The sequence below is a fragment of the Melanaphis sacchari genome, unplaced genomic scaffold (genome assembly GCF_002803265.2).
Source record: "Melanaphis sacchari strain LSU unplaced genomic scaffold, SCAv2.0 Contig62_pilon_pilon, whole genome shotgun sequence".
NCBI lineage: Eukaryota > Metazoa > Arthropoda > Insecta > Hemiptera > Aphididae > Melanaphis > Melanaphis sacchari.
This window is the reverse complement of record NW_020271445.1, coordinates 445,977-467,389: the sequence shown is the minus strand read 5'-3', so window position 1 is coordinate 467,389 and position 21,413 is coordinate 445,977. Positions and strand designations below refer to the sequence as shown.

Below are 21,413 nucleotides of genomic sequence, written 5' to 3'. Positions count from 1 at the left end.
AATTAATAATTTTAATTATTCATTAATTAACACGTATTGTACGGCACGGCGGTCGACCGCGCGGGTTTCCAGCTACCTGTAACTTTTACTCATACCGGCCGTGCAGCGTGTAGATATGAATAATTGTTCCGAAAAATTTATCGACAAAAATACACAAGGGCGAAGTCGGGCAATTCATAGCTAATAATACTATATAGTATACTAGCTGAATTACTCGGCTTTGCCAGTGTTAATTTTGTGCTTTCTCAAAATGACTGTTATGACGAATAAAATTAAATTGTGTATAATTGTGTAGATCACTTGGAGGAGTATTTGATACAGCCTCGTGAAAAAAAATTGGAAAAATGTTAAATAGTGTCGTCACAAAACGGGAACATAAAAAAGGACTGTTTTATATATTATATATAAAGATGTGAAAAAAATATATATAAGAATTATGATCATGGGTTTTATCTGTTTCACAGCAGTGTAGCGTACCTATACCTATATGTTATGTTTGTCATAAAAAATAAGGTGACCCAAATACGTAAAAAAATTCACTGAACACGTGAATCCAAATAAAAAACAACACTGGTTTAGCTCTTTGAAAAGTCAAGTTCAATATTCGCTTACAAAATACGGTATTGAGAGGTGTTACTCCAACGATTAGTGCGCATACACTGACTAAAGAGGAGACAACATGATCAAACCAGCCAGAGAGGTTAGCGACTTCACCGAAGGCCTCGGCGTTTCTACGGAACTAGCCTTATCCTCGGCGGTAGATACCCTCACTTGACCTTACCAGTCTTTGGCGGCACACAAGAAAGTCACACATCTTATGCCTCATTGTCACTATTGTCACCAATACGTGTTAATACAGTTAATAGAAATTATTTTTATGCAAACTGTACAATGCGAGTCGTCCTTTTCATCAGTGATGAAGAGATATTGGAATTAACCGTTATCTGCGTGTGACAATTTGACCGTAATTTATTAATTATATTTATGCTATATACAATGATATGCCGGCATGTTATTACATATATTATGGGTGAATGCAGAGTTGAACTGGGGTCAAAAGGCTAAGTCAGCGATTTGATCAAAGGGCCCACAGGTTATACTAAAATGTGTTAGCTCCGCTCTACAATTTTTGTATGTAAATACTAAATAATATAATAACTAAATAAAATGAAAAAACACATATACACATATAGTATATTATAATGATAACAATTTAAAATAAAAGTTTAATAGGTGTTTTATACTCGTACACATTCTAAATAATATATATGTTATAATATACTCATATAACTTCTATACAATTATTTACCAATAAAATGTTAATTTTTCCTCGATTATTTTAATAGGCACTGAGAATTTTTATCTCCCAAAAGTACTAACTTGATCCAATCTACAAACATAAACCTCCCTTATGTTTGAAATCAGAGAATTTTTTCTACTAGATTAAACAACGTTTCACACAAAAATATAAAAATATACGTAATTGTTAAATAAATAAATAATGTATATACTATATATATTGGTAACCTTTGTCAGAATTTTATTGTTGACAAGTTATATATAATATATATTTATACATTAGATAAAAAAATGCTATTAGTTGCATAAACAACTACTAAATATTAATTATATTAATTAGAGAGCTAATATGAACCTTTAAGCATTGTGGACAACGATTAGTTCATTAAATCTCCGTGAATCATTAAACAAATAAATATTTTTTTTTGCAATCAGGTCTAAGCATTTAAGTGTTTTTTATTTATATTGTACATAGAGAAAATAATATACATTTAGTTACATAGTTTGACACGATATCTAAAATTAACAATGAAAAATAAAAATATCCAACTCCATTAAGCACTATAAAAAAGAAAAAGAATATTTTTTTACTGAACATAAAATATATCCTTATTCAAGCAATGAAAATAGTCATGTTTATATTTTTTTTCTATTAGTACCTATAATTCAAATGATTCCCAGTCATCGTATAGAATATGTCTTTTTTATGTGTGTAGGCATCAAGTTGTAGTTTTTGGGACCTAGATAATCTTATCATTTTGATCAAACAATTATTTAGAATAATCCATTCTGACATCAAATACATCAATTTTTCTCTTTTCTCTGTTCTATTTTTCATATCCAGAAAAGATTTAAAGTTTTTCATTTATAAATAAAATAATTATTCTTTTATACATACATTGAACTGGTAACATATTTAATAGGTAGGTACCTTTAAGTTTTCTTTCGTTGAACTTATCTAAGTATTTTTAATTAAGCATATCCTAATAGTTTTTCTTTAAAGAAGTTGTAGTTGTAGTTTGATTTATTACCCTCTCTTTAACTAATAAACCATAATAAAAAATAAAAAAAAAACACCTGAAATGGTGATAAATAAATGATGGACAAAGTTTGCATTGGTTTGTAATTTATAAAAGTTAAATCAAAAGATAATAAACACATACATTTCACAAAATTTTTTGCATTTAACTCCATTTCATATCTTTGTCAAATGTTAAACTCAAATATCCTTAACTAGAGACTGCATATTTTTTGACATATTATAGCATTACAGGAATCCAAATTATCACATGTATGAATTTCTAAGTTATCAAAACTTTTATCATTCTTATTAATTGAGAAACTCGTGAAATTTATTTTAATATAATTAATTTTATTAATAGTTTTCTGTAATTTAAATAGCTATTCACTTTTTTTAAATCTTGTGTAGTATCACAACATCTGAAAACAATAGTTATGTGTCATCCGCATATGTTACTATTTGACCATCAATATTTTAACCACATAAAGAATTAATATAATATGAAATAAACAGTAAGGAACAAATTACACTACCCAGTGATATTTTACAGTTAATTTTCATGTATCACCATTAAATATGATACATGACTTAAACAGATAGTTTGGAGAAAAATATCTTTTAGATCATACAATTGTCAATAACTTTAGCCTGAGCGACATCTGTCGTTCATAATCTAATTTAACTGTTCGTATTTTGTCACTAAATTATAATAGCAAAAAATCAAATCATCTGCAGTCAATTTGAAATGTCTTATCAAGAATTTGAAGAATCTTCATTATCTACCTACTTATACCATGGAAATATTTTAAAATTTTTTTTAGCAGTCATTGTCTTTATCAACAATTTATGTATTATTTTATTATGTTCTTATTGTATCTAAACGATAATACAAGAGAAATATTAATATATAAATGATCATAGTGAATTTATTCTTCTCACAAACAAGAATGGGCAAGATACTCAAAAATCAGTATCGCGATACTAGATATTGGATACTTGGGTTTGGAGTATCGAGATACTAGATACTCGATACTTCGTATAATTGTATCAAGATACAAGATACAAGATACGTGTCTTAGATCCTTTTATCGAAGATAATGCTCAACCCTACTGGTAGAATATTATATATTTTCTTAGTTTCGCCAATTTACTCCAAATCAATATCTATGTTATAAAAGAAAATAAATTAGACACTGGTGCATATGTATGAAAAAAAATGTATGGTAAACTAAAAAAATATTAAAACATTTAACATTTAATTGAAATATATTAAAATAACTTATTTAACTAAATTATATGTTTGCTATGCAATAATTTACTTAGTTAAATATAATTTTTTAATTATAAAATGTACAAATAAAAATTATTTAATTATTAGATTAATTTAAAACAGTTAAACATACAATATATTACAAATTTAAATAAATTACTTAGTTGACGATATATACAACACAAGTTATGGTTAATGGAAAAAATTCTTAACACTTATATTAAATTAATACAAAAATAGGTAAACCTTAAATATTATTTACAATACAAATATTTTTTTTTAAATATATGCGTACATCATTTAAATACATTTAATCTACAGTATAAGCTTAATTATACTGTATAAATAGTTACAATAATGAAAATATTTCTATACCATAAAAGTCAATATGTATTGAAATTTCTAATGGCTTAAAATTTTATTTTAGAATACATTAATATAGCTATGAGATTTCACCTAGCAGATGTTTCTCTTGATGAATTTTTAAGCTTGAATTAAATCTGAAAGCCATGTTACACTTATCACATTCGAATGGTTTGACACCTGTGTGTAATCTCATGTGTACATGTAAATAACCATGATCTTTTAAGATTTTCAAACAAACTTTACATTGAGTGGGATTACTAATAATTACTTCTGAAGAATCATTTTGGCTTTCATAATTCTTGACCTGTTTATTTTTATTATAGGTAGAAATATTAGCCCTATGGTTTTCCAAAATATGTTTAGCTAAAGTAGCATTTGTTTCAAATTGCTGACCATAGTCTTTACACTTATACATATTTACTATATGTATCTTTAAATGTTCTTGTAATGTAATATCGTCAGCAAAGTTCATTAAACAAATTTTGCAAAAGTATTTCATAATTATTCCTTTTTTATTCTTTGATATAATTTATCTATTGGTTCTTTTATTCTTTATTAATTCATCATTTTGAAATAGTCGTTGTGTTTCATTTTTAAATGTGGTATATATGAAAATTTGTTTTTAAATGTCATTAGACAAATATGACAGGTTATTTGTTCATAACGGTTTGTGTGAACCATAGATATGTGGCGACTTAAATTACCTTTATTACTGTATAATTTATCACAAAACTTACATTTTTTACGATCATCTCTATTTTGTTCCTTAGTCACTGGGTTCTGAACTATTTCCATCACTTTGTCTTTTTGAAAACTGGTATGATTATCAATATTCAAAACTGTTGTATCTAATATTTTGTGAACATTTCTTAAATGTACAAATCGATTGTAAGAGGTACTAAATGTTTTCTTACAAATATTGCATTGAGATCGACAAGATTTGGTAAAATTCTCTGAAGCTTGATTTGATGGAAGTTCTGGAAAGTTAATTTTACAATGGCGACGACATTCCTCGGTCCTTCCTAAATGATTTTTCAACTGAGATATTGAGTTAAATTCTTTTTTACAATATTGACATTTCATCGTATCTTGATTATGAAAAGATTCAATCTTTTGTTTACCAATATTTGAGTTTTGGTTATTAGTATGAAGTTTATTTTGTAAATTTTTAATATTATTTTTATAATGTTCTTTTAAATGTAAATTCCATCGGAATTTGAAGGGGAAAGATCTATTACAAATTTTGCATACATATGGTACAATACCAGAATGTAACGTTCGGTGTTGATTCAATTGAGATGGACAAGAGAATTTTTCCTCACATACATCACAAGTAAACAATTTTATGTTAGTTAAATTTGTATCATTTAAATATCCATCAACTGGATTATGAACTAACTCAAAATCATCACAATTTTCGATTTTTGGTACTTCATTATCTTCAACTGTTGTATTATTTATTTCTAGTTTGGAAGCACTTAAAATTCCATTTTGGAATACATGTTTTTTCACATGTTTCATGTAATAAGCTTTCTTAATATATTTTTTGTTACAATATTGACATTCGTATGATTTATGATCTAAATGAATATACATGTGATTGCTTAAGGAACCAACACTTGCAAATTGTTTATTACAAATGGTGCAAACTGTACATTTCTTCTTATTTCTTAAATTAATACAATTATTCAAATCGATATCTGTAGGAGCTGATAATTTGTTTTTATATTCATTTTTAATGTGAGATTTTTCATGATTTGTACAATAAGCCTTTTTAGAAAATATTCTTTTACAATACTTACAAGAAAATGACTGTGGTTTATTATGAAGTGTTTGATGAGCTTCTAATGCAACCTTTGAAGGAAATAATTTTTTACATATACTACAGTCATATCGATATATTTTTTTTTTGTCACTATTATTCAAGCTTGTTTTATCTGAATATGAACCATGCGATGAAGATATAAATTTTCTATTTTTTGAAGTTGTACAAATTTGAGACTCCATATTTTCAACTTTGATTGAGCCTAATGTATGAGGTTCAGTTTTTATAGGAGAACACTGAACTGTTGATACATTTAAATCTAATTGCTGTTGATGAACAATCATATGGTTTACCCAAAGAGATACAGTTTTAAATGTTTTATCACACACAATACATTCATGCATGTTACATTCACGGTGATCACTCATATGCAATGCAAACAAATGTATATTTGAAAATGGAGATTTTTTACAAATTCTACATAAAAATATAACATTGACGTGCGATGTCTGTTCATAATTGTCATTGCAAGATACATTTTTAATATTAGGCAATTTTTTAATACAGAAGTAAAGTGTTTCCCTAACTATAGATGCAACACTATTACTATCTATACTAGTAGGGTTTGGGCTTGCCATTAAATCAAGAGGTTTGTTTGCTATAGTTGGTTCATCGCTATTCACTAAATCCATTTGATCAAAACTGTTTCTTTCTCTGACATTTGTACTTATGCTTTTTTCTTCTTTAATATTTAACATATGGCAATTGTTCACTATTGAGTTATGTGAAACAGTCGAAATTATTGATTCATTATTGTTTTTTAAATTCATTTGATCTGAACTATTTGTTTCTCTGTTAATTATACACAAGTTTTTTTCTTGATTACTATTCAAAACAACACAACTATTTGTTATTGAATTATTTGAAACAGTTGATACAATTGTTGTATTGCTGCTGACTAAATCAGTTTGATCTAAGCTATTTCTTCCTGTAACATTGGTAGATAATAACTGTCCTTTATTTGTATTGAAAGAAGAATCATTTACAACCTCAGTTTGATTATGTTCTCTAGTTGTAGTTGTTTTATCGTTATTTACTGTTAACATTACGTATTGTTCATCTTTTTCATGAACACTCACATGTCTTAACCATAAAATCCTTGAATTAAAAAACTGTTCACAATATTTACAAGTATAATGCTCACAACCAATAGTCATATGATTCTTCAATGATAAATAACTATTAAAAGCAATTCCACAAGCAGAACAAGTCGTTGAATTAGGCTTGAATTTGGTATAAGAGCTTTTTAAGCAAAGCATTAAATGACAGTTTAAGTATTTTTCTTTTTCAAATAGTAAGTTACATTTCTTACATTTAAAAAAATGTTTATTATGCAATTCTTGCATATGATTATTTAATTTAGAAATTAATACATACTTTAAGCAATCATTACACTGTATTGAATCGTTGTCATGAATTTCCATATGTTCCACTAAATTCTTTTCACTATGACATTTTTGAAAACAAATATTACACTTAAATTCATTTATTTCACTTTTCCAAACATCATTTAATTTGCGCGATTTTATATTAGGAGTAATATCAATCCTAGTTTCATCTTTTTCATGGTTTTTAACATGTTCATTATATTTACTCTTATCAATAGTAAGTTTACAAAATTTGCATTCATGCGTGTGATTATGACATTTTTGAATATGTTTATTCAAACCAAATCTGAACTTAAACTGTTTTCCACAATATTTGCAGTAGAATAATTTATAATTTGTATCTTTAGGATTTAAGTCAATATTATTAACTGGGACACCCTATAAAGACAAAAATATTTATAAATAAAATAATTAATATATTTTAATGTTTTTTAGAAGATTCTTGTCATATGCGGTCTACCACATGGTCTATCTATTTTGACGGGTAGGATTGTTACTTATTATACATACACCACTATATGTATATTTATTTATAAATGATTGTAACTAATAAAATGTATCGCCATTTGCTAAAATTAGAATCTAAATTTCTTGGTTATCATCAGGGCTCGGTATTTTATTGCATATTTGTTTTTTAATGTAAGAATTTTAAACTATGAAAATTTTATTTAATGTACATTTTAGGTTATTTTTTTTCACTTGCATATTGCAAAACTTTATTCATTTTTATTGCATTGTCTATGAGTTTACATATTTTTTAAATATTAATGAAAAATTTTCCTTTTTGACATGTTATAAAAATGTTATTTAGAAAACAAATATATAGATATAATATACATTACTTATTCTACAATAATCTTATTTTATGATTTCGACTATGATAATGCTGATAAGGCAATAACCTATAGCATAACTCCAGATTTCACATTTCAATTTTTAAATTTAATTTGTACAAGTATTTATTTTTTTTTAATTAAAAATAAACACATATTTGTGTATATTTTGATATTTTAATATGCGCATACCATTGCATATTTTTATGATCTTAGATGTATAAAATTACAAGCCCTGGTTATCGTAATAAAGTCTTCAACCGACTTAAAAAAGCTAATATTTATTGTAGATTAACAAAATTTTTGTTTTTGATATATTTTATACTAAGTATGAATCTCTACTACATTGACAATATACAATGTATGATATATAATTATGTTTTTATTCTTTTAAATTTCAAAGTTGTGATTAATTGTTTAGTTAGAAGAAACAGCACTGTTATGGTGGAAAAAAGAGATAAATATTACATAAAATTTTTGAAAGAGAAATTGAAATTTGGTTAATAACGTTAGTTTAGTATATAATGAAAAATACAGAAATTATATTAAAAAGAGTGGTAGATTACATATTAAACTAAACATTAATAGTTATAGTCTAAATACGACATGTGAAAACATGTGGTAAAAATCAAATGACAAGAATACTATATTAGATATATTACCTGAGATTCCAAAGGTAACTTCACATTATTATCGTTGGCAACATCTTTAGAAATTTCGATAGTACTATTCCACACATAATCATTGAATATATCAGTTTCAATCTTTATAACATTCTCAGTATTTTCAATTATCAAAGACACATGATTATCTTCAACTGTAGTCCTGTAAGATTTTCAATAGTGTTTTCAACATATAATTGACTATACAATTTTAAGATTTAATTAATATTTTATAAAATATAATTATATTAAATTAAAAAGAGAAGAAAATTTATAAGGATTTTAATAATGTGAAAATACCTGGTAACAGCATCAACAGCACCAGTGACTTTAACCTTCATGTTATCTTTCATTGGAGTCATTTCAGAAAATTCTAAAAATTAAAATATTAATTGATGTCAAGTGTATATAAACTATATTAAATCTAATTAAATCAAATATATATTTATTCAATAGTATTTTTTTTTTTTTATATATATAAAATATACACCTGGATAATTGCAGATATTTTTTTATCAACTAAAACTGAATGCCATTCTTTAATTTAATAAAAGATACATTTAAAAAATTAAATAAATCAAAATAAGTGAATACAGAATTTAAAGAGAATCCACTAGTTTTTTATTGTGTAACAAATAAAAATTGTATAAAAGAGGTTGATTAATAAATAAATAAATTATACTTGTATGGTTGTTTAAAGTGCCCATAAGAAATAAAGTCAAGAGTTTTTAAATCAATTTTAGTTTTAAACTAATTAAATTTTAATATTTCTATACAAAAATTTAAAAAAACGTACATGTGAATATTTGATGCCAATGATTTCAGAATCCACTCATTCGATTTTTCAAGAGCACACTACATAGCAGGTTATAAGTATATATTTATAGATTCAACTCTCATCCAAGGAATTTTAAGCAATAAAATAGAAATGTATCGATGACATCATCTATCCACGAAAATAAAATTTAAATTTAATACAAAAAATGGTAAAACATTTTTCTGACAAAATAGAGCATTATAATGTAACTATAACTAGAAGAATTATCAATATTGTATTAACTTAAATTTCTTTAGTTAATTTTAACATTTATTTTCATAATTTATAATGAATATCTATTTTTTTATATATGTGCAAAATATTTGAAAATATTCTTCTGCCACTAATCATAAAATTGGTTTTCAAAACCAACCCCAAGTAATGAAATTATTTATGTTATTTAAGTTTGAGTTGATTTAGTTCATATATACCATAAAAAGGGATGAGGCTGGTTTTTTAATGTGCTCTAAATCATTGATTATAGGTTGGATATATTAATTAACAATAGAAACTTAAAAATTAATATTTAAGTAACAATAAAATTTTAGCTGAATCTTGTTTTTTATTATTATTTGTCAGTTCATCTAATATTTTACTTTAGGTAATATTTACAAAAATTGTGAATAAATATTTATATTTTATCAGATTAAACATTTTTTTACTATTATTATTCACATAAATATTTTTCTATAAAATTACTAACAAATAATAATATATAACATTATTATAAGTATTAAAAAATAGTTCAATAGAGATATACTAATATAAATTATTTTACTTAGAATGTACTATGTACATGCATTACAAAATAATACATTATATAAGACTTAACAACTATAATTGTATGAAATAAATTATATAATAAAATATCCAATGATAAGACAATATAATATTTTACTATAATTAATCGAATAAAAGAAAATTTTAAAAAATATAACTGAAGTCATGCGCTAAATTTAAACTAATTTAAACAATAGAGCTAGAAGTGCTATAAAACTATTATTTTTTTTTTATTTACCATATTTGTGTATTGTTAAAAAATCTTTGTATAAATCTACACATATTTACCTTACATTTATACATAATAATTTTACATTATTTATATTAAGAGGGCCTAAAAATATTGAAGGTACCACATGAAATGTTGACCTACAAATACCTATGATTTTAGCCAAATAATTTTTAAATAGACAAAATGTTCTAAATTCATTATATTATATTGTGTTTTGGTAATATGTGAAATTCCATAAGTGTGTGTGCATACGAGGCCACAAGAGATATAAGTGACTTCCTTACCTTTTTACTTTACTTTGTAAAAGTAAAAAATATTTATAAAATATTAAAATTAAAATGTACTATAATATATATAAATATTTTCCTAATAACAGAATAGCTTCTGCTTTGTAATTACCTAAACTAAAAAACTAAAAAATAACCTCAAACCTAATTTTGCAATTTAAACATTAGAACATTTTATTTTTTTTATATTTAAATTGGTTTAATTTAACCACATCCATAAGTATTCATAAAGATTTATTCCAAATATTGTTGTCACACATCAACATCATGACTAAAAAAAAAAAATCAGGAAAGGCTTAGATCCCTTAAACCTTAAATTACATAGTCTTGTTTCTCCTTAAAGAGGACATGTACACACTTAGGTGTACAAACATAAATATAACTAAGACAAAATTGTTTATTTTTAATAGTTATTAAACCCATATTATAAATATATAATTACTATACATTTAAATAAATATAAGAGAATATAAAACTGTAAAACCAAAAATAAAATCCCTAAATTAAGGAATTATGTACTCAACTAAATGTTATGACACAAGAGACATTTGAGTTGAACTACTAGTTTATAATGTAACTTTTATCATAATAAAAGATATTAATATTATTCTAGTTTATTAACTAGCATAGGGAAGGGGAATACTTTCTTGAAATTACAATGAGAATACAATGAATTGAGCATATCGATTTAGATGATAATTTTTAATTGATAGGTGTAGACATGCAAAAAACTTAAGGCATACAAATACAGAGAACAATAAATTTGTGAATTTCATAAAAAAGAATATTGTATGGATGATAAAAGTAGAACTTTACTGAAAATTTTATACACAATTCAACCAAAAAAAAAGGGCATCTTTTACATTTAGGTGCCACTATTTACATAGTGTGTTTGTATCAAAAATTACCTATCAATTATTATACTCTTATGCCAAGATCAACAAAACTACTTAAATTAAAACTTAATAAATTCCAAATAATAAAAAAAATTAAACATATAATAAAACTATTAATGGTTGTAATAATAAGGTTGACTTACTATTTTATCACTAGGAGATGGGTGACAAGTTAATTACAATCACGCACACAATGAAACCAGAATGCAAAAATCAGACTGGATTGTCGGTCATATACCAAAATCTCAATCAATCACACAGCTGTATGTTGGTTACACGTATTGAAGCACACACTGAAAGCCACAGAGCAATTTGTATAGAATAAAAACGATTTCAACGAAAATAAAATCTGGAATCCAGAACAGCGAAGACGTAAACGTTTCGGTATTGAGTATTTGTGCAGGTTCAGCTGTTCAGATTGTGTTAAAAACCGATTTCTGATCACAGAATAACTTATTTTGTAGTTTGATTATACGGATTTTTGTGCGCAACCAATTCAAACTGTTAACCTTTCCTTGTAGTCATAAGCGGCTGACTCGGCGTTCTGCTACCATCAGATAGCTGAAAAAATTACAAATAAAAATTATAAAATCATTAAAAATATTTGGAGCATGTTATTACGAAACCTAACTACTAATTTATCGTAATACCGTTTATTTGCTCCTTATTTTCGGAATCGCGGTTCAAATCAGCATTAATTTGTATGTAAACCCCTCAAACGTTAGAAAAATTGAAATTTTGAAGTCACTAAAGCTGAATGCAGGATGCCGGAATGATTAACGTTCTGCCCAAATTGCTGAATTTTCTAAAATTGGTATTTAATAGCGATTAACATTAAGCAACAAACTTACTAGGATGATATGTCGGGAGTTTGAACTCGTGACCGGTATAAAAAATACTAAATATTAAATACATTTTGAGTGCTATACTACCTAACCTATGTATTGCACCAGCGTCTTATACTCAGTTCCATGACCGAATATCAGGTTAGGTAACTGTTATACTCGGAGTATTAGATTTATGATAGCAAGTAAATTTAAGTGTATGGTTCATGCCACAGGTAATTAAGTATTACACGAGATCCAAATCACGAACGATACAATCACAAAAATATATACACAATAAAAGGGACTGGGGCTATGCGCGGCAGAAATGAAGGATACGTAGATATTTATATTAAACTAGATAGCAGACTTTGTATATTATAAATTTTACACTCCAATAACAAGTTAGCCATCATATGCATTTGGGGCAATATTTACAAACTGATGTTACTAATTCAATTTATAAAAATAGAGTAACTCGTATCATGTGAGCGAATCCCTCTACATGCGATTGTACGAGTAACCAGTGGCGTCCCTAGACCCTTTTATAGGGGGGGGGGCGAACTTCAAACATCACCTATATATAATATATATATATGAAAATATACCAATTTATAATAAAATAAATAAGAAAATAGAGGTCATGGAGGGGGTGACTGCCCCATTCGCCTCCCCCTGAAGACGCCCCTGCGAGTAACAGCATTATAGTCTATTCGGAATGAGATCGTACCTCGGCGGCCGATTTCTGCGCATGGGCGTTGCTTTGTTCCACAGCGCTAGCTTTACGAGCTTTCATGGTGGGAAAAACATCTGACCGTCGCGAACGAAAACTGGTCGCCGCCGAGGTACGATCTTATTTCGAATAGACTATAGAATTATTCACATAAAAAAAAAATTAAATCAATTATTAATTTATTTTTTTATTTTATACTTCCAAAATTAAAATTATTTATTAAATAATGACGTACCTAACCATTTTTAAAGTATACACAATATATAACATGACATGAAATATGTATTTTTAAATCACTTATTAAGAATATTCAAACTTAATTTTAGATATATATTATACATATTTTCTATAACTTTTTGATTCGTCAGTTGACTACCTAAATAGCTTTAATAACTCTATTTTCAAAGTACAATCTTAAAAAATCGAAAATTTATTTATTGCAAAAAGTAAATATATTAGAATTACATTATGGCATTTGAAGAAAATGACACATCAACATAATTTTTCATATTATATTATATAAATTATACATCATAAAGTATCAAAGCTTAAAATTGTTATTTAGATATTAAAATATATTTAATAGTACATTATAAATTGCATATTTGACATAGGGCAACAAATTCAACATAAGTATAAATTACCAAGATGTAACTGACATTTTATACATTTTATATATTGCGTTATAAATATATTAGTAATAATAAAATTTAATGGTTTTGAAAATAGTTTGATTTAGAATAGATTAACAAAGTTAAGCAACTTATAAAAAGTATTTACGCAATAACTTAAACTTAAAAATATTATGAATAAATTCAATTGAAATTTAAAAATTCTTGATGATCAAAATTAATGATTAAATCATCATTAAATAAATAAATTATATCTGAATATAACTTTTAAATTAATTTTTTTATATTAACAAAATATTGAAAATTTTCAAAAATTATTTGGAGTAGCAACAAATTTAAGATAATTAAAGACATTTTACTAAAACTAATAATGAATGCTTTACAAATGCTACTATATGTTGGGCATCATTGACTCTTGAAGAGAATTGTGCTAACAATACTTTCTCCGTGACACTTAATAAAGAGATTAGATACGCCAATTCTTCATTATTAATTACATACAACCTACAAGTTGGATGAAAACTATTTTATATCAATATACAAACAATACAAAAAAAACATAAAACATTTGACCTACAAATGCTTACATCTCAGCATTTAATATACATTATTTTATCAATCATTTTGAACTTATAGAATACTATATCATAGTACAAGTTCAAAATGAGATTAATAACAGCAATAAATCATTAAATTTACCATATTAGTTATTACATTAAGTTTAATTTACAATATTTGTATATTTTAAAGATGATTTTGAAGTGACTTCATAAAAATTAAAATATATTTTAGAAAATTACGATTTTAGATACAAAGTTACAAATTTTGGGTAACCTATTAACCTAATAATCTTTAATGAAAAAAATATTCAATTAAAAAAGGTGTTATGGAGAATAATTTATAATAAGCTATAGTTACAATATAGTTACAACATATTGACAGTTTAATGATATATATATTATCACATAATATTATTATTAATTTTTTATCGTATGCATCCTACTAATATGATTTTTCATGTTGTCTTTTCTTGCAAATGATTTTTTACAAATAGTACAATTATACGGTTTTTCACCTGTATGTATCCTAATGTGAATTCTTATGTGACCTTTTTGTAAAAATGTTTTCTTACATATATCACATTTAAATGGTTTTTCTCCCAAATGAATCTTTTCGTGACTTTTTAAATTATCTTCTCGTGAATATGATTTATTACAACTTATGCACTTGTATGGTTTTTCTCCTAAATGGGTTTTTTTATGGGTTCTTAAATTACCTTTTTGTAAAAATGATTTTTTGCAAATATTGCATTTATATGGTCTTTCTCCTGTGTGAATTCTCATGTGAGTTCTTATATGACCTTTATGTAAAAATGATTTATAGCATATACCGCATTTAAATGGCTTCTCTCCCGTATGAATCATGTTATGACTTTTAAAATTTTCTTTCCGTGAAAATGTTTTACAGCAAATTTCGCATTTATATGGTCTTTTTCCTGTATGAATCCATCTGTGAGCTTTGAGATGTTCTTTCCGTGAAAATGCTTTATTACAAGTATCACAATTAAATGGTCTATCAGTATTATTAACTATTTTGTGAACATTTGTTAATTGTTTTTGGATTTGTGAATTGTTACCATGTGTCGTAGATGGTATTAAATCTGTTATGTGTGATGGTCTATAATTGTTTTCAATCACAATAATACTTTCATATCTCATACCATCAATTTCATCAACTTCAATTTTAATTTCATCTTTAATATCATCTAAAAAATCCTTTTCAGAATCTTTTGTATAACTGAAAAATAAATTATATTTAAAATGTATATTTCTTTAATAATGTACAACTCAAATATAACAATTAATAATAATAGCATAGTAATAATAAATAACTATCAATAAATATTACCATCTTGGACTTTTAGTTAGAAAATAATAAAAATATATGTGTATAATTAGAAGAAAAATAGTAATTATGAATTATGACGCAAAGACGACTAAATATCTAGATATAAAACAATGTTTAAGATTAAATTAGTTGAAGATTTAAGATAATTATTTTTTTTTTTTTAATTACAAAAATAAAACAGTATTGTGAATAAGTAATATTTATAAAAAGGAAACGATTTTAGGCAGTATTTTACTCAATTGTTTTTTAAACAAATAATTCTAGGATACAAAATGTATACAATATTGCAAATATATTGAAATTTACAATAAAATAACTCTGAAGTACTAGTGTAGTCGCTTTAGTTTTTAATTTGTTGTTAGTATAAAATAATATTTATCCATATATTTAAATGTACTCAAATTCTACATTTATGGCAAGCTAAGCTATCGATACTACATAAAAACCTTACTTATTTTTATATCTTAGATTCTGAATAGAGGAATAAATGTATTGATTTAAAATGGTAAATTTTTTTAAATTTTTAAAGTATTTAATGACTATCATCAGTCATCACCTTTTGGAGTAATTATATTTTCAACTTAAATAAATTTTCTGGTAAGAAAGTATATCTAGATAATTTAATCTAAATTGATTTCTTCATTTAGTTGTAATTTAAGCATGAATAATCACAAATACTTTAAATTTTCACCATTAGAATCATCTATGCATGATATAATTTTCAAAATATTTTCTCTTGATAAGGTATTTAAAATATATGTTATTTTCAATTTGTTTTAATTTTTTTTTCAATTAATTTTGATTAAAAAAAATTTGCTTATTCTAAAAACTTTAAAATTTAGTACAAGCAGTTCATATTAAAACCAAATATTCTAAAACTTGTAATAATACAAATTTAAAAAATATTTTTAGACATTTTAAAATAAAATTTGGATAAAATAAGATATTTAAATAAAAAAGAACAATTTATTATTTTAAAATTACAATTTTTTAATAAATTATTTGGATAAAACTCTATAAAGCTAGTAATTAAATACTTACCATTGATTAGTAGAGGGGATATCATTATGATAATGATCATAAGTATATTCTTCATCGATAGGTTCTTGTTTTATATACTCATTAAGTACTATATCTTGTGGTTCACATTTGATTTTTGGAATTCCGGACATTTTAATCTTTTTTATTTTAAACTTCTTTTACATATCACTAGGCCGTAGCAATTTTCGAAGAAATGCTCCCCTATTACGAATAATGTTCATATTTAATAATTATCAATAATTTCGTACTTAGAAACATTCATCATTTGTATTCATGTAAAACTCATAAATGCTTCATTTTAGTTTTTTATATATATATTGTATTACAGCGATTCTTAACCTGTTATCCAAAGTAGCGTTAACACATAATATACATCATTACATGACTTATTGTAAAAGAAAGGTATTCAAAAATAAAAATTAGTAAAAGGGTCTGTGATTTCTAAAAATCTTTGATCAGGGGTCCGTAATCTACAAAAGGTTAAAAACCGCTGTTGTATCATATTACTTTTGTGTGTGTGTATATTTTTGTTATTATTGTTATAAAAACCAACTGACGTTAATTAATAAAAAAATAAATATAAAAATAAACTATTTGAATATATCTAAACAAAAATAAACATTAACAAAAGGTGTTTTGGCCAAAATATTTAGTTTTAGTAAAATAGTAGGGCATAATTTAAGAATAATCATAAGTTGAATTGTAATCAACCATCTATGTAACAGGTTTGAGATATCATAACGTTTTATAAAATAATAAAGTCCCATTTGTTATTAACATGCAAATAAAGGGACAGAATTAATAAAATTTAGCAAAATCATTATTGTTAAAGTACTATTTATTAAATATGATTTCATCTTAAAGATGAATTAAAGATTTTAAAATATTTGACTTAAAGATGTGTCTACAGTAGGACAATCATCGTTGTCGAATATGTTCATACAGAATTTTTCTAGCCTTTATGTGTCTAAAATATATGCAAACATTTTTATTGCAGTATTTAAATAAACACTAAAGAAAATTTTAGACACCACTGTCTTCATTTTGGATATGTTGGGGCAATAGGTTATTAATAATTAATACATAAAACTTATTCATTAATAGATTAGCATGTATTTTTTAAAAAGAAATTGGAATTTAATAAAGTAACTAATAATTGACAAAAATTATACCTACTATTAATTATTATTATTTAAAATTAAAGTTTAATTTTGAATACTGAATAAAAAATAAAAATCATAATTTTTTTTATTGCTAAAATAATTTATATTGAAATTATGATTAGTTGGTAGCATATATTTTCTTTAAAATAATTTCTTTTTTTTTAATTTCTTTAAAAATATTTTCTTTTTTAAAATAATAAGTACCAAATTAATTTATACATACTATAGAAATAATTAATAGATATTTATTCTACATTAAGTATAATAATATGTACTATTATTAAATTATATTAAACTATATTATGTTTACTGCGCAAATTTAATGTTTATTAATCAGAGTATACCTAAAAGTTGTATACAAACTCTACTTTTTAACCATATTATTTTAATTTAATTTTGAAAATAAAAATGTTGAATATTACATATTTGAAGTCAAAAGGTTTCATTAAATTTTATTCAACAGATAAACATCTTCACTATACAAAACTACAGAGATTTCTCCTGTTCTAAATTTTTTTTTTTTTTTTTTTGACCGCTTTAAAGATTAATCATACATGAATTATTAAATATACCTTAATCTGATATCTTTCTATGACACTAAATGCCTACAAAAAATAACAGTAAAATTACCATTTAATACAACTAAAATCTTAGCGTTTAATCTTTATAGAACTTAATCCAATAATCTGGACCATCAGATCTGACCCTTCAGTAGTTGGATGAATTTCTGTCTTTAGTGTATTTTCTTAGCGAGAATTAGTAGATTAATAAATACCATGAAGTGAAACAGATGCTTTTACACAAGACCTGTAAAAAAGATAAAATTAATTTACAACAATAGTAAAAGTTTAGTCAAGCCTAGACATAGACTATAGCCTATAAAATCATAAATTGCCACCAATTTAAAGACATCATCTACGATAGTATTTTTAAATCATATTTTTTTGAATGGTTTTAATTTTGGACGAATAACTCAAAATAACATATCGCTTGGGAAAGTTTATACATATCATCTGGACGAATATATGTTTTTCTTGCCATTTTTAGATACTTAAAAATTTCAGTTAACTCTAACTGATATGGTTAAAAATGTATTATATTATCACATAATTTATTATATTAAATTAATTATCTTAACTAAATTTTTTTATTAGTATGGTACTTATTTCATACCCATTTGATCAATATAATTATTGCTAATTTTCCAGTTTGATATTCTTCCCATGATTTAATTATATACTTGTAAATTGGTTTTGACACTTAAAATAGTTATCACCAATTAGCTAAAACAATATAATAATAATATTTAGTTGTAGTAAATATAAAAAAATTATTTTATAGGTAGGTATTTTATTTCCCTATTATTTAATAGTTTATAAATTTGTCTAAATGATCGGTTAATTTCTCGCCTAAATGATACATGCTCTACTCAGACAAATGTTGGGTTATTCATTCAAATCAATGACACCCATTTTTTTCAATATAAAATACAAATTATCTCTTAACTTTTTTAGATTAAGTTCAAGAGTTTATTGAATTTATAGATTAGATTATATCTGTACCTAAAACCATGTAGTAGATATACTGTTATTTAATTGAAATCATTTAAATAAGTAATACTAAAGTACGATGGGATATACGTACAATTTTTATTTATCAAATACATACTTGAAATAAAATAAACCTCACCTAACTAATTTAATTTAATTTTTATGTTTTAACTGTTTATAATATAATTATGTCTAAAAAATTTAAAATACTATTTTTTTAATTGATTTGTTGAATATTAAAGATTATTAAGATATAAATCACTTATAGAATAAACTTATACATACAAATAAAATATTAAAAACATATTTTCACAAATGGCAAGTAAGATAAAGGCAACAAAGTGTTCACAGCTATGGCCACTGTAGATCTAAATTTGAGATACGGTTTAGAAAATATTAAATACATAGGTGATTGCATGAAGAATTAAGGAATTTATATCTTGAGTACTCAGTTTCTTAGTATCTAAAATTGTTCATAAAACGAAATTGTACTGAATTAGAAGCAAGCATTATGTCCATTTTGACATAGAATAAAATTACTCAGTAATTTGATAACGGACACAAGTGTGTATTATAGCAAGAATATTATGTGCCTGTGTTGGCTTCAATAATGATATTTATGAATAAAGTAAAATCAACTCACTGCGAAGATAAAATGACATTAATAAAATATAGTTTAATTTATTGTGCAAAAATGTTTAATTCACTTTTAGTTTAATGTAGGTACGCAATAATAAATCGAATCTACTGTTGTCACAAAATATAAAATTTGTAAACTTAGGTAGGTAGTACTAGTCGCGATATAACTATACGACTACTAAGGTATGAAGAAGCCTTAAAAATGTGCTGTAGCGTTTTTAGACGTGAAAGAAACGAGTTTAACTTTTAACGATAATCAATTGAATAAACAAGCAAAGAGTGATAGGCGCTTCGGTAGCAATGCTCATAATGCAACAGTGTAAATCGTGAGTGCCATACCGCTGGCGACCTGAGCGTGATTCCCGAGTCACGGAGATAATATGATAAGACTTTGATCTCTAGAAAGGGCGACGGACTGTGCGTTCTAAGTGTTATAGTGTATAGAACTGAATATTGATGTCAATTTTATGTTATGTACTCGATATTTCTTCATTAAACTATAATCTGAAATTATCGATTTTTAAATAATTATTATAAGATTTTTCTTTAAAATCAAAATTTCCACTTTCAAATAGAAATCTACTTCCAAAAATATTCAACCTCCATAAACACGATAACAAAAAACAAATCATTACGTTATAATCATGGTTTTACTACTTTATTATTGTTCATGTACGAGATGATAGTAGTAGTGATAATACGATGCAGAGATAAATAGATGATACATTAAACATTTACGAAATATAAAATATAATTTTATATACAAGAACTTAGAACATTTTGTGATGTGTTAAATACTTTCACTATTTTTATTTCATACATGTATAAATTTCCAAGACAATAAAATTGTTTTGTTCTATGATGTAATTAAATAGTACCTGAAATTATCAAGTTGAAAAATTAAAGTTTATATTGAGACAATGATTCTTTATTATTTTTAAGTTAAAGTATTTTAGATTTGTTATTTTATCACAAATCTCAGAATTCGTTTTGAATCTGATCCGTCTTTCAAAATTAATCAAAAGATGACTATTTATAAAATGTGTAAGATTTTGGATTAATAAATAGAAATCTTTTAATTAAAGAAAATGTATTGTTCTTTAATTAGATCTAATCTAGAATTTAGCTCATTAATTTTATCTAACAATTATTCAACTTATCTAAATGATCTTAATATAATGAGCTGTGATACATACATCTATATATATTTAGAGATATTGTAGGTGTAAACATAATATAACAATACA

General features: G+C 24.7%; 3 protein-coding genes across 4 annotated transcripts; all 3 read right to left on the bottom strand.

Annotated features, from left to right (window-relative positions):
• Positions 1-4,019: 4,019 nt before the first annotated feature.
• Positions 4,020-4,501, bottom strand: LOC112600236 (zinc finger protein 431-like). The gene has a single exon (XM_025347418.1). The coding sequence runs from the start codon at positions 4,453-4,455 to the stop codon at positions 4,033-4,035; it is 423 nt and encodes a 140-aa protein (XP_025203203.1). The 5' UTR covers positions 4,456-4,501; the 3' UTR covers positions 4,020-4,032.
• LOC112600234 (zinc finger protein 60-like) lies at positions 4,500-12,448 on the bottom strand. Its single transcript, XM_025347415.1, has 5 exons — positions 12,327-12,448; positions 11,820-12,237; positions 8,965-9,037; positions 8,665-8,827; positions 4,500-7,547 (listed from the first exon to the last, which is right to left on the bottom strand). Exons 3-5 carry the CDS (start codon positions 9,024-9,026, stop codon positions 4,512-4,514), a joined length of 3,261 nt encoding a protein of 1,086 aa, XP_025203200.1. The 5' UTR covers positions 9,027-9,037; positions 11,820-12,237; positions 12,327-12,448; the 3' UTR covers positions 4,500-4,511.
• Positions 12,449-14,734: 2,286 nt separating this feature from the next.
• On the bottom strand, positions 14,735-20,644 carry LOC112600235 (gastrula zinc finger protein XlCGF7.1-like). Of its 2 annotated transcripts, XM_025347416.1 has the most exons (5): positions 20,171-20,644; positions 19,151-19,260; positions 18,608-18,784; positions 16,815-17,015; positions 14,735-15,662 (listed from the first exon to the last, which is right to left on the bottom strand). In XM_025347416.1, exons 4-5 carry the CDS (start codon positions 16,943-16,945, stop codon positions 14,843-14,845), a joined length of 951 nt encoding a protein of 316 aa, XP_025203201.1. In that variant the 5' UTR covers positions 16,946-17,015; positions 18,608-18,784; positions 19,151-19,260; positions 20,171-20,644; the 3' UTR covers positions 14,735-14,842. The 2 variants fall into 2 exon arrangements, with proteins under 2 accessions (XP_025203201.1, XP_025203202.1); XM_025347417.1 differs by lacking the exon at positions 19,151-19,260.
• Positions 20,645-21,413: the final 769 nt, after the last annotated feature.

Excerpts from the sequence above, each read along its gene's own strand:
- LOC112600234 (XM_025347415.1), bottom strand. The coding sequence starts at position 9,026 with ATGACTCCAATGAAAGATAACATGAAGGTTAAAGTCACTGGTGCTGTT. Across the intron at positions 8,828-8,964 it reads GCTGTTGATGCTGTTACCAG|GACTACAGTTGAAGATAATC; the intron begins GTATTTTCACAT and ends AAAATCTTACAG. Across the intron at positions 7,548-8,664 it reads AGTTACCTTTGGAATCTCAG|GGTGTCCCAGTTAATAATAT; the intron begins GTAATATATCTA and ends TTGTCTTTATAG.
- LOC112600235 (XM_025347416.1), bottom strand. The coding sequence starts at position 16,945 with ATGTCCGGAATTCCAAAAATCAAATGTGAACCACAAGATATAGTACTT. Across the intron at positions 15,663-16,814 it reads ATCCCCTCTACTAATCAATG|TTATACAAAAGATTCTGAAA; the intron begins GTAAGTATTTAA and ends TTTATTTTTCAG.
- LOC112600236 (XM_025347418.1), bottom strand. The coding sequence starts at position 4,455 with ATGAAATACTTTTGCAAAATTTGTTTAATGAACTTTGCTGACGATATT.